At 44.1% G+C, this 14280-nt stretch overlaps 1 protein-coding gene across 1 annotated transcript in view; it reads left to right on the top strand.

The window, feature by feature from the left end:
- The window catches only part of KIF17 (kinesin family member 17), a 1103253-nt gene that overhangs the window by 514950 nt on the left and 574023 nt on the right, over positions 1–14280 (top strand). The window contains exon 8 of the mRNA XM_069610326.1: positions 11530–11627. Coding sequence (XP_069466427.1) covers positions 11530–11627 — 98 coding nt within the window. The remainder of the gene's footprint in view (positions 1–11529; positions 11628–14280) is intronic.

The following is a 14280-nucleotide window of genomic DNA, read 5'->3' as shown; positions in this document are numbered from 1 at the left end:
TGCTGGCCCTGCCTTGCCCTCCTTCTCCTCCTGCGTCTCCTCTGTGCAGCTTGTTGTTGTTGTTGTTGTTGCAGTTGTAGCACTCGCATTGCTATCAGGTCCTCCAGCCCCAACATTGCTAGTCCTATTGGTATCATTGTGGAGTGTGACTGGGGCTGGTAGGGGTGGGGTGTGCTCTTTTTGCACTGGGAGAGTCTGTATTGCCTCCACCTGTGCTGATTCTGTGCACCTGTGGCAGCTGGGAACACTGCACATGGCCATTTACGGTTGGTTCGCGATGGCGGAATTAGCGCCATGGCGGTAAGGTACTTTACGGCCTTGGCGATGGCGTTAGGGGCATGTCCGCTTGGTTTGGGTTCTGCGTAGCTTTGCGCCATGCCCGTATTTACGGCATGGTGGGTCGCGCGCGCGCGCGACCTTGGTGCTGTTAGCGGCACCGTAAACTACGATGTCGTTAATTGCACTTTCGCAGGTCATATTCGGACCTAGCGGAAAATGATGCCGGTATTCATTTACCGGCATCGTTTTCCGCTTACCGCCTGGGTCGTAATGAGGGCCATAGACTGCAAGGTTCTGAGTGTTGTAGTAAATTAATGAAGGGGGGGGGGGCAATTACGAAAATGTAGTTATGATTAGATTTTTTGTTTTCGCCAATCAAGGCCACCCCTGACCATGGTAGTAAAGCATGTAGGTATGTCTGTGCGCTAATTTGTCTGTATCATGGAAAGGGTGCTGGTGAATAGTAGAACAAAATCTTGACAATGCCCCCACTAAATCAAGAAATACAACACAAAGTCAATTCATAATGACAAGTAACCCCAAGGGAATATGGAAATTCCCTAATCAAGGCAGACCTGCAGGCAGCAATTGAAAGACACCTGAAGTAGGCCAAGGATATGTGTGGTAATGGCGTACCACGGTGACCTTCTGATTGAGTGGCAAAGGCAGGCCACGGCATGGAGAAAGTCAAAATTAACTCACCAGGTCATCCCATCAACTGTGATATAAAAACAGCCTAAAGAATGCACTATAATGCTGCAACTACAGGGCGCTGACACAGAACTCTTAATAACCAGTGACGGACATATTCATCGAAATATGCGCACAATCCTGGCCATGTGAGAAAACACATGCGCTCCCAATGATACCACCAACCAAGGTCCATAATAATGGTACCTCTGGCGGTAATGAATCACAATCTCACCCAATATGGGGGCAGTGCCATGTGCCCTACTTTGCAAACACCAGAAATAGACAGCAGTCTCAGTGACGTCACACGGGGGGGGGGGCGTAGGCCTTAATCACAAGAAAAACACAATGAGGATCAAAACCTCATCTTCAAACAGTTTGAGAAGCAAAACCAAGCAGCATAAACGGTTAAACCTAACATGACAAACAAAAAATTGAAATCACTGGCAAAAGTGCACAAAAATATAAACATCTGCAGAAGCAGTTTTTACATAACATGACAGATAGACAGTAACAACATGTAGAAGCGGTTTGCAAGAGCACAGGTTATATAGCATATCATAAGCAAATCACTAATATATTATAGCACTAATATATTATAGCATTTTCCCAATGCGGGTGTTGCTTGTTTGTATGACATTGCAGTCATTTGGCAATAACGGTCAGCATCTGTCCTGTGACTTGTGACCTTGTGATGAAGCCTTGCGGGTACATTGTGTTGTAATATGGATAAGCGGGATTTGCAGAAACCCTACCGTATATGGTGCTAATTCTACACTTGTAGAGAGCAACCGGAAGAGAAGGTCTGATGTGTCGCTTTGCCTTGTTACGGGGTCTTGGTCTAATCAGCACCAGGCAGGCTTTGGGCTTATCAGAGGAGCTGAGTGCAGAGGGAGGCCTCGGGAAAAGGTAAAATTGAGGATCTGAGGCCTAAATGTATGAGAGAGCATAATGTAGTTTACCATAGCATTGCATAACAACCCTGCCACATCACTATGGACCGGCCTCCATCTTTGCAGCCTTGCAGAAATATATGTCAAAGTAGGCAGGCCAGTACTGACTGTTTGCAGACCACACTGTTCGTGGAAAGGCCAATGCTCACCTGCAGTCCCCATCTTGAAGGTCCGAAAGGAAGGAGACGGCTAGCTGGCCAGCTCTTCATGTCACTGGATGGTCACTCACAAAAGAGTGATTCCACTCTAACCGGTGCTCAGATGATACTTGAAACAACAGTTTTGTCAAAGGTGTAAAGACTATTTTGGATATTCTAAGGATGTTTGATCCCAGGGTTAGAGGTGCATCCATTGTAGAAAGTCTTCTTAAGGTAAGTGAGTTATTAACTGGTACGTGGCTCAATACATCTTTGTTAATATTCTATATCTGATTTAGATGCTGGCCAACTCAAGGTACTTAAGTTAATCTTGTCTCAAGCTTTTCTATGGGCTAGTTGCAACGTCTCCTGGAGCAACATTGCCGCTAGCGAACCTGTAGATGACATTCTTGTGGCAGAATGCTCCACTGTAATATTTGTGTCTGAGTAGGCCAACAGTAAGAGAATTATCGTTTGGCCTCAGACAGGCTTGTTCTTGTGGGAGCGTGAAGTCCTCAGGAAAGTGCATCAACAATATTGCCGGCATCTGTCAAGCACTTCCCAGCCCATCCTTATTTTCTCTCCCCATGGAAGGGACAGATCAAGATTCTCGGAAAATAACTCCTTAAAGGTAAGGAGTCTTTTAAAGGGCTCTTTGCTGAGAGTCTGGGCCCTCATGCAGCGAATCATCCTTTTCTCTCCAATGCACATTGAGGGAGAAATGAAAGGCATGTATCTTTCCTGTTATTTCTCACACCCCCCGGGAGATCTTATGCAAATCCCCTTCTATCAGAAACCATTTGTGAGGTCATGCACGACCTGCCATGCGGTTTTCTGTTACGTTGTGCTAGGTTTTGGGTGGCACAGGACGGAATGTCTCGCAATCATGACAGCTCTGCCTTATCAGAACCTTCAAGATTGTCTGGAATGCTATGTTCTGTCAGTAGTGTGTCCCTACGCCGTGGTGAATCTGCAGCAAGAGGACACACTGTTGCCAGAACCTTACATTCTGAAGAATCCACGAATGAAGGAAAAACAAAGAAACACTTTTCCTTGTTGTTTTCCTTGCATCTGCCAGAATCAGAATGAGCCTGATACTGTCCAAGGAGATGCTATGGGGCGGAGGGGGTAGCGGGGGGAGTTGGGTGAATTGGGGATATCCGATTGGAAGAATCCTGCTGTTTTCACTATCCTTTCTGATACTTTTTCCCAATAGTGAAGTGTATAGTGTTTTGAAGTATGTTTGTTAAACCTGAATGCTAGATCTCTTGATGGTCTACCTGCAAATCCACTTCAGTCATGTTAAAATATGCCATCACCCAGTTCCATCACTGATGTGTCTCCTTGTCTACTGCCTCCCGTTCTGATTCCATGGGATGCCACAGAGATCATCACCCACCATTGCTACTGCTTTCATTTTGTTCAACATCAGTTTAGCACCTTTATACCTGAAAGCTAAGGACCATTTAAACACTCCTGATGACGATTCAGACCAAAACCCATTTGCTATTTTCTTTCAGAATATCTGTCAAGCGAATTTGGTTATTGCATATCTTTAGGATTTAGCAACAGTAATGTCCTGCCTTAGATTCATAGCCTTTGGTAGTTTCCCTATGCCAAGGTTTTAATGGGCAGTTGCGGGCACACATACAGACTCTCAAATCTGGATGCAATATACACAGTTGAACTGTACTTGGAAATTGCACTATTTCACATGTTCTGATGTTCATTCTATTTTCCTTTAACTTTGGATAGATTTAGTTTGACGGTATCCAGCCGGTAATTCCGGAGGGATACTGGCAAACAGACCTACCGTTACCGGCACCAGATATCACAGAATTTCCAGGATATTAAGGTGCCAGCAACTAGCATTCCCCATTCCATAGGATTCCATGGGGGGAGTTGCTGGTTTTGCCAGCACCGATGCTACCAGTGCCGGTAATATTGACTGTTTTTTGCTAGTGGTGGCCCGATTTACCTCCAGCTCTTGACTGGAGGCAAATCAGGTAACCCTCTCTAGTAAACGTGTACTTTGGCGGTGCAGGAAAAGTGGCGGTAACCGAATTACCACCACTTGTCCCGAACCACCAAACTTATAATGAGGCCCAATTATATTTAGGCTGTTAAGAGTGTGTTTGGCTCAAGAGCCGAGTGCACCTTTTGTCTGCATTCATCCATGCTGAATATTTATGGTGAGTTTGTGAGGGGTTAGACTGGAGTCTCCTTGTGTGTTACACCAAACTATTGTTGAATTGTTGTGTATCTAATATTTAACAGTTTCAAGTGCATATATCACTCATTATATTATATTATATTATGTTATATTATATTTAGTTGTATGACAAAGTTCAATTCTTAGGATTAGTAGATAAGGCTTGGGGCTGGGTGCCACCACCCACTATGTGATTTAGGGCCGGAGGAAGAAAAGAGAGGATCCCCATGCTTTCTCAGCCCATCTCAAAACTGTGACTTTAATCCCGTCACCCTGAGCCTTGCCATGTGTCGACCAGCCACTATCCTTATGAGTACACTCATGTGGGAAATCTCTGCCTGTCCAAAGCCCCACCACTCATTCATGTCTGCTAGAGTCACAGTGGCCCTTTTCAGAATTGATACCTGAAACACATCATTTGTCAAGTTACATTTGTCTGCTGCCCTGTTGACAAGAACCTCATGTTGTGATAAAGGGAACTGTGAGGAAATCATCAACTGTGGCGGCCGGGGAGGCACAGAAGGGGACTGCCACCCACAACCATCAGATATCGGCAATGGTTTCAGAGTCAGAAAACAGCTCAGTACTTCCCTCTGTTCCGCATCAGCTTATCAAAGAGAACACTAATTCAACAGGTGAGGTGCCAGCTCTATCAACTGCTAGCTTTGAAGATACAACCAACTGTGGGGGTTACTAGAGCTGTACAGAAAACAAGATGGAGGATGTCCCACTTATACGTTTGCTCAGTGGAGTCACGCTGGGAAGCATGGCACAACAGATGTAGAAAATAATTTGAATTTGGATATTGAATCCCTGGGCTGCTTGTTCCCATCATCAAATAAGCACAGTTCTTAATTCCCAGGTCTGGGAGGGGGGTCAGCACTGCTATAAAAGTCGGTCTCAGTCAAAGCCAGGTGAGGGTGTTGGAAGGAGTGAAGGTGGCGATTTGAGTGGTGCAGGACGGGTGAGTAAGGAAAGGAGACGAGAGCAAGCAGGCTGGAGGAGAAGGTGGAGCTGGAGGAGGGAAGAAGAAGAATGTGGAAAGAGGTAGGGGAGAACTGGATTGGGGATTCAGGAATGGAGACTATGAAAAAGACCAGAGAGCGCTTAGAGAGCAGCAATGACTAGTGGAGGTGGAAAAGAGTGGTGGGTCCTGCAGTGGGAAATAGAAAGTGGCGGAAGAGTAGAAGAGCAAAGACCTGAAGAGAGAGTGGTGTGTAAAGAAGATGAACTGTTGAGAGGTACTCGAAAAAAAGGTAGTAAAGGAGATCAGAAAAAGGGTGAGACCAGGGAGAGAGAAAGATGGTAAAAGGGTGAAGAGAAGAACCACCCAAGGACAAATAGATTAGGACAGTCAAGATAGCAGAGTCCCCAAGCAAGGAAGAGGTGGTGACAGGAGTGGGGGGGAAAGAGAGCTAACAACGGAGGTGAATAGGGCTCAATTATTGGAAGGCAACAAGGAAGCAGAGCAGAAACCAAGACAAGAGTATAACAGATCAGGAGCAAGAGAGAGGATCTAGAGGCATCCAATGGCAGTGGCACCCTACCACCCAGTGATGGCTGCGACTGTAGACAAGCCTATGACCATCATCCTTGGACATGCACCCAAGCTCTATGAACCCTGTGAGTTCTGGAAAAGTATTACCACATTGTGGCAACACTTGAAACAAGCCAATCCTCTTTGGGCCTGGCAGGAGGAAGAGTCCAACTAAGACATCAGCATCCTGACCAAGACAAAAGCTGTGAAATGCTATAACAGCCCCACAAAATGACATGCAGAGGATACCTAAACTCCATTAACAATGAGGACTTTAATTTCATTGTTAGGAGAGGAAGGCCAAGGGAAATGAGTGGCAAACTGACAAACGACAATCTTGAAGTAAGCTGGATTTTCTCCCTTTTGATTTCTTTCTTTATTTCGTTATTTTGACATTTGTATAGCGCACCTAACCCGGAGGCAACTGGACGCTAGATTACATAAGAATGATGGTGACGGTAGTTACATATTGCAGTTGGTTACAAGCTCTGCAGTTGATGCAAAATTAATGCAGTAAAAACATTGCATGCCTGGTGGTCTATATACAGTTGGTAGCAGGTACAAATAAAGGTAGGTTGCAATTACATAGTTGTGATGAATGCTATAAGGTTGTTATTGTTCTAAGTATCTTGAGAAAAGAGCCAGGTCTTAAGGCCTTTGCGGAATGACCAGAGGGAGGGGTCTGATCTGAGCGCTAAGGGCACAGAGTTACATTGTTTGGCTGCAATCACAGAGAAGCTACAACCTGCTGCTTTTTGGCGCCTGTATCTAGGGATGGTTAAAAATACTCTAATTTATATATGCAGTCCAACCTAAATCCTGGGCCTGTTTGTGGTGTTAAATAAACGTATCTGTACCCCTTTTTTCTAGTGTTGATTTGTCTGTTGATCTCCAGTCATGACACTTCCTAAATCACTCAGTCTCAAGGTGGTCATAGAACCCCAGCATGCTTTTATGGCTTGTAGTGGATGATGTCATGTTCTCCTTGGTTAGCGTCTGGACTCATATGATATAACTCTCCAGCTGTGCGTCACCTTCCTAGGTTCAGAAAGTGTAGAGAAAGCAAAAGCCTACCAAGCAAGAACTTCATATCCCCTTTGCCCCAGCAGATATCAAAAACACTTACTAAGAGGAATCCCCAGCCCCTACCAGCCCACCATGTTCCTTTTCAGAGAGAGGTTATTATAACCCATACGCCAAAGGTTGTCATCCTGGCATAAGCCCACTACGGGATCTGGTCTGCTTTGCTGTCCTAGGTGCACTACCTGAAACATAGGTTGGAGCCCACTACAGGCTCTGGGATTGCCTCTCATCCTTGGGCATCTCTGTCTTCTGTCAGGCTCTGGACTACAGCCAGGGTAGGCTTGCGAAAAGGTCCTTTTTTTTCCTTAAGTCCTTCTGGTGATTGCCAGAATCTGGGTTCAAGCCCCCAGAAGGCTCTTAGGAATTACTCTCAAGGAGTGAGTGCGCTGTACTACCCAGAAATATTCTTGCCACATTCCTTCTTTTCACCTGTACCAGCTCTCTGAAACAGCTCCTTTTGACTGTCAAGCTACCTATTTTTCTTTTACCTTGTTTTATACTGGATGAGATCTTCAGTAGGTGCTTCAATATAGCCTACGATTTGTTAGGTCTTTCTCTCATTAGTCCCATTCACCTGGTCAGCCAGGCACTATTAAGTTATGCCTCCTCCTCATGTTTTCCCTTCTTCTTCCCCCCACTAGTCTCATGTGATGTGGCTTTTTTTTGATCCTCACATTTATCAGTTGCATGATTAGAAATGATTTTATAGGCCAAGAGGCTCAATGGCAGACAACGCCATTATGGAGTCACGCGGCATTGTCATGTGGCCATACAGCAGTGTTTTAGCAGTGTTCTCTGAACCTCTGTATTCTTTGTTTCCCAATGTTGTTTGCCAGCTTCCTGATCTGTCCTTGGTCTACTTTTGCTGTTGAGGAGGGCAAAAGCAGTGCAGTCTGGCTCAATGCAAGCCGGTTCATGAGCCATAAGCTCATTGCCTCTTTGCAAAATACTCTGAATAAATTTTCCACGTGGTGCCACATACCCAGGATTTCTGTGTATATCAGCATAGTTTCTTCCATAAGTATGTATTACTCTTATTATTCTTATATGTGATTACTGCGCATTCATAAATACAGAATCCGAATTTGTCGACGTTTTTTCTTTCTTTTTCTTTTTGCACAATTTTACGCAGGGGGAGACCCCCCGCAGGTTCCCCCATACTCTCCTCACTTAAGTTATTACACTGACCCACCCACCACATATAATTGCTGCGAAATGCGCAGTAAAAACTTCGGCATTTTCAGATTCTGTATTTTTGTATGCGCAGTAATGGGGTGATACCTAATAAGTGACATTTTTCAAAGCGCAACACCTGCCTGGAAGTCAGTCTTAAAGGACTTCAGATGAATGGGAAACAGCCTGGGATACTGGGTGCCACCTATGATACTGAGGAAGACTGTCTTTGCTAGGTGCCAAAGTTTCCTGGGGTTGTTTTGATTTTGGTAGTCATCAGGAGATCGTTTCAGAGAGATGGGCCTTGATTGTAGAAAAGTCTGCAAACTAGTTTAGCGATGATGGCTGGCATTCTTCTAGCTGTAGTTGACCTGATGGGGCAAGAGGGTAGATACTGCCCCTTGCAGTTTGTTAGTTAGTCAGAGGGCTTTGTGGGCTCAGGCTGAGGGTTTTTATTTGAATTCTCTCACTGATTGAGGGATATTTTGGATGAGGATGCATGGTTGTGTTCCTGAAGGCCATAGATGAGTCTGGTGGCTCTATTTAGGATGGATGTGTTGCAGTTGGTTCAGGTGGTAATAGGGTAGGCCCAGATAAAGGATTTAGCAATAGTCAAGTTTCCTTAGCAATACTACACTGGAGTACAAGAGTTTTGGGAGGGGCGAGATGCTGTGGAGATCCCCAGTATACCACCTCCAGGCTTCACATCAGCAAAAAGTGTGGCTTTCCTGGCCAGGCAGAGCTTCGTCATCCACCTTTTCCCGTACCTCACAAGAGACTTTGTCACACACATAACTTCTATTTCTCATTCAGCCACATAAGCTATAGCTTTACAGCCCCCACCAATGATGTTTACAATACTCTGGAGGTAGTGGACTTCAACAAAGATGAACACTAAATCTACTATCACTTTTGAATCATTTTGAGAAAACAACCCTTCTGATCACCAGACTGATGCCCAACAGTCACACAGCATCTCGTGACTCAACACCAAAAGATTGTAAACCTAAAACGTATCATCCAGCTGACTGCATTTATTCCATCTAACAACATGATGTTCAAGTTCTCTGAAAGCTTTATTATCCAGCATTTTACTGAATAGACAAGATAAAGGCCAGAAAATAATGTTTCTGGGCCAAATAACGGAGTGTCCCACTGATAATGTTGATAAACCGAGCAAAAGGCCAATAAGCGTTGTTATCTGGACGTGTTGCTCTGTTTTCCAGTCGTTTAGCTCTGTTTTCCGGATCTCTCTCTGCTAGTTATCTGGTATATTTACTTAACCACCATTAGTGGGTTTCTAATTTTCCCAGATAACAAATCATTCGCAGTATATGGATGCTTGTAATGCTTATTCTTCTCTCCGTGCCAAAGCATCTGAGATGACATAGAAGTATTATTAAACTCAGACAACTGTTTTTTGAACAAATATTTGCATGAAGAGTAATGCTACCTTTCTTTTTAAGTTTGGATTGATGTCTTAAAGCTACATGCAAAACCTCCTAAAATAATATTTGAGAGGTGCCTTAGGAAAACACTGAACATCTGATGGTAGGAATTCTATTCACCTGATGGCTTCTCAGCCAGGGTTCTCATTTTATGTCCTTTCACCCTGGAACATACACGTGAAAACGTTTACAAAAAAACAGCTAAATATTTTGTGATACATAGCTAGGTATGTAAATGAATGTCAAATTCGAACCACCCGGCCCAGGTAGTCTGGCTATTTCCCCTGCCTGCTAGAACTCACATTTTTGATTTGGTTTCAATCTATTTATTAATCTTAACACATTGTAAGATACATTAGCTTACATAACTACTTAAACGTACACAATGTAATCTATCATGGTTGCATTGTCTTCATTAGCGATTTAACTTCTAGTAATATGTGGCCATCGAGTGAACTCACATCTTAGATTCTACTTAGTCAACAGCTCTCATTGATTTTACATTTTGCATGCTATGATTATCTTTCAAAACATTTCATTGTTAACGGGGTCCATTATAGTATGATGGCAATTCTGCAGGTATTTATAAAATGCCACTGGAATTACTGTCTGCCGGATTCAGGATTCGAAGGGAATACCATGGGAGCTAAAGTCTTCTGACTTTAATCTTGAAAATCGGTCTATTTTACCTAAACCTCAGAGTTGGAGCAAAAAATGTTAAATGTTATCCAAAAATATGTGCAACTGTTTTACTTGTACAGAAAGTAATTACAGGCGCTTCCCTTCAATGCAATGACAATAATATGTACCTATTATTTTGGGCAATCCGATGTTCCCCTTCTGACTCCTTTACCCATTTAATGCAGAAGAGGGTCAAAACGGACCCTTCTGTGCATCTGTACCAGAGCAGTATGTGCCATTAATGTACACTATCCATTTCTGCTTGCACTATGAGTTTAGAAAAAACAAAGTAAAAAAATGCGCATTCATAGCAGAGGTTGCTGCTGGTGGTAGCGATATTTCTGGAATATTTGTATAACTGCAATACCCCATCTGCGAGTGACAATCTCTGAAAAGGGCGGATGTGCAGAAATATCAGCAGAGGTAGTGGCCTTTACCACCTGCTGCATTTCTGCCAAAAAGCTGCCACACCTCTAAGGACCCCTTGTTTGTAGCACATATATTAGCAATAGTTATGCTCCTCCTCTTTCTGTGTCACATAAACATCAACTTTAACATTGCTGTTTTAAATGGACCTGATTTTTACAGCTTGATGGAAAAGAGAAGCTAAGCTGGATGGACCAACCGTATGATATTGTCATGTGATTATTATGAAGTGCTTTTGTGATGTATGTTATGCTATGGGTGTATTTTGTTATTGTTCATAAGGATGCGATTTTATGCCACTGTTTTTATGTATTTTATTATGCTTATATGTATGTTTTATGGATACATATATCCGAAATAAACAATTTCTCTCTCTCATTACTGTCCATTGCAAATAAGTTTCTCACACAATTATTGTCATGCAGCTTTTCATGTTCATTTAAGACAAGACAAGCTATTTGGATCTGCCAATGCTTGTGTGAGCATGGCAACACTTTACTCGCTGGCTGTTAGAGGTCTTTGTTTCAGAGACCGTGAAGCAGCTTGATCGTTAGATCTTCTGAACGAAGATAGCTAACTTCAGTTCTTCCCACTTCGGTGCATCTCAGTAATTCCACAACAAATCCCTGTACCAGATCACGCTGACACTATTCAACCCTCTTACCAAAACCACAGATTTTCCTGACAGTACAGCCCACCTCCATGTCTGTTACTTCACCTCAACTCAATCCTGATGCCTCCTCTATCCGATGCTATTCAAGCAGTGCTTATGCACCTGCGCAGTACTAGACTTTAAAATAACTAAACTGACTAACCATTGTATTAAAATATGATAGGTTCCAGTTGTATTCTGGGCTCTGGGTTCACTTCTCCATGTAATAATATGATCATGTTCTCCTTGTTGTTACAGATACCTCTGCCAATGGTCATTCTTTGGAGGTTGGATTTCAGAATGGCACTCCGAGGCAAGGTTATGGTACACCCGCCGATGTTTCTCAAATTGAGCAGGTATTATCCAGGTTAAATGGTAAAACTAGGTAGATGAGAAACAAAAGTATCAGGGACGGCTTAATGAGACAAATGTGTGCTTTGTAGAGTCGCAAGTGAACTGCATGTTTGAAAGGCCGCTAGGATTGCTTCCTTAACTCTTAGGAAGGGGCTAAGCTGATAACACTGCAGGATGGCATTCTGCAGCACATTTCGAGCACAGAACCTTTTACAGGTAATGATATTTTGGGTGTTGCTGGCTGGGAAAGGAGCCTCCCCTTTACTTTTGCAGTAGTCTTCTTCTATATTTTATACAGCATTAGATCTGCTGTCAGTCAAAGTGCTCAGAAATGTCACCACGAGTTGGTGCCTTTAGCAAAAAGATGTGAGCAAAGCAGCTGCTAATGGAAGGAGTGGGAAGCGGGTAGGTATCCACTTTCTTACCCACAAAGCCTGGGGAAGAGGGTTGTTCTTTGTCGCACAACACTGTATTTCCAGCAAGGGGTCAGCTAAAGATGTACATACTTTGAACACCCTTTGTTGGCATGAGGGTCTAGGGGGAAGTATGTGACACTTCTGTACATTTTTACGTAAATAGATAGTGCCTCATTACGTGCGGTAAAAAACTGGTCATTCCGTTACCAGCAGTTTTTTGGTGGCAACAGAATTACCTCTGTTTCCTCTGTTCTATAGAATTCCGAGTTTGGAGGCAAAGTGGATGGTTCACCTTCAGCAAAAACCTGTTGGTAAACCCTCCACTTTACCTCCAATAGTCGGTGGAATTACTGCTGCGAAATTATTGTAACAAAATACCTTTGGAGTCCTATGGTCTTCAAAAGCAGGGATTTGCACCGCCTTGCCACCTCTAATTCCTGTTGTGAGCCCATGGGACCGAGTGACGTTAACAGTAAATGATTTTGATTCTTGAATGATGGTGTTAATATTGAAACAGTTAAGGAGTTTAAGTATTTAGGTGTGATTTTCAGAGAATTTAAGAATAAAGATGATACACTAAATGAGCGGATGCCACTGATTACTAGTATGTTGGCCCAGTTACATGCGTTGGATAACGTTTTGGGAGATTTTCAATCAAACCCATGATCCAGCTGTATATGCAAAATATTGTGCCTAGATTGATTTATGAAGGCCAAACATTAGATGATGACAGTGCTGTATGGGACAAAACAGAGGCTTCTCTGTGGAGGAAGACTCTGTCATTACCACGGGAAACTTGGATTTATGCCATACAACATGAGTTGGGTCTTTCGTCTTTAGCAGTTCGTGTTGCGTGGCAAACCATACAGCTATATGCTAAGGCTCTTGTGCCTCCTTCTAATTCCCTGTCTCAGGTAATTTGTGAGCAAATTGACTCGATAAGTTGCAGTCTTAAACGAATGGGATAATGCCTGCAGGAACTTTCCTTTGAGAAACAATATTACTGTGCAGGCCTTAATGTTTGCATGGAACAAAGCGAAGCATACATTATTGGAGGCTGATTGGATTGATCTGGTCTCAGAGTGTTCTGGCATTTTTTGTATGATATCAGAGCCTTAGGTTGTTTGCCTGTGTATTTGATTAGACATACGTCTCTCCACTTCAGAAAACAGTTTTTAAGATTACGTTTTAATCTGTATCTAACAAACAAAGGCCCTCATTACGACCCAGGCGGTAAGTATACGACATTACCGGCATGGCGTAACTAATGTTTACGAGCTGGGTCAAAGCCGTAAAAAGCGGGACATTACGACCCATCGTGCACGAGCATTACGCCATGCCGGTAATGTAAACTGCGCCATGGCGTTAATGCCCCCAAAACGGCACCTACCGGCATCGTATGCCGCGCAAGGTGCACTACCGCCACCCCGACCACCGTTCATAGCGGTACCGTAGTTAGCGGTCACCGCAATTAGCGGTGACTGTAAATAAGCGGAACCGGAAGTAGCGTCACCGTGGCGGAACGGGAAAGAGCACAGCGGCCATCTTTAAAAACACAATCCATTGGCATCCTCCGCAACCACTGGACATCCGAGCCTGAGACCCGGCAAATACCATCAGCAACCTTCTTCCTGCAAGAAAATGCCTAAAGTGGTTAAAAAAGCCTGTGACCGCCAGCGGCAAGACTGCTTCACCAGAGAGGAGCTTACCATGCTTGCGGAGACCCTCCAGGAGAACGCTGCAGTGGTATTCTCCAACCAAATGACCAGACCGGCCATAGCCAAGAAGAAGGCCATATGGGCACTGGTAGTACAGCGGGTTAGTGCCGTGGGAACAGTACCCTGCAATGTGAGACAGTGCCGCAAGCGGTGGGACGATCTCCGGCTCAGAGCCAGGAGCATCCTATCGGCAAACAGGAACCTGGGCACGGCAGTCGGGGGAGGATCGGAGTCCCCTATTAAATTGCAGCCATGGGAGGAAATCTGTGCCTCCACAATCGGAATGGAGAGCATAGAAGGAGTAGGAGGAATGGATGGGGAAGCGCCTGCGTGGGTCCGCCCACGCCTACTCTAATTTAAAGAAAGAAGAAAGGAATGGAGAGAGGAGCCCCGACATCAGGCGATGCAGGTAGGTGGCTCAAATCAAGCCATGCAAAATTCACCAAAGTCCATTCATGTGAAGTACAATGTTGCCCCATAGTGTAAATGCAACACATCAGCAGGAGACTGCCCACAGACAC

The sequence above is a fragment of the Ambystoma mexicanum genome, chromosome 8 (assembly GCF_040938575.1).
Source record: "Ambystoma mexicanum isolate Mex_15411 chromosome 8, UKY_AmexF1_1, whole genome shotgun sequence".
In the NCBI taxonomy this organism is placed as follows: Eukaryota; Metazoa; Chordata; class Amphibia; order Caudata; family Ambystomatidae; genus Ambystoma; species Ambystoma mexicanum.
The sequence above is the reverse complement of the archived record's forward strand: the minus strand, read 5'-3'. Positions and strand labels throughout refer to the sequence as shown.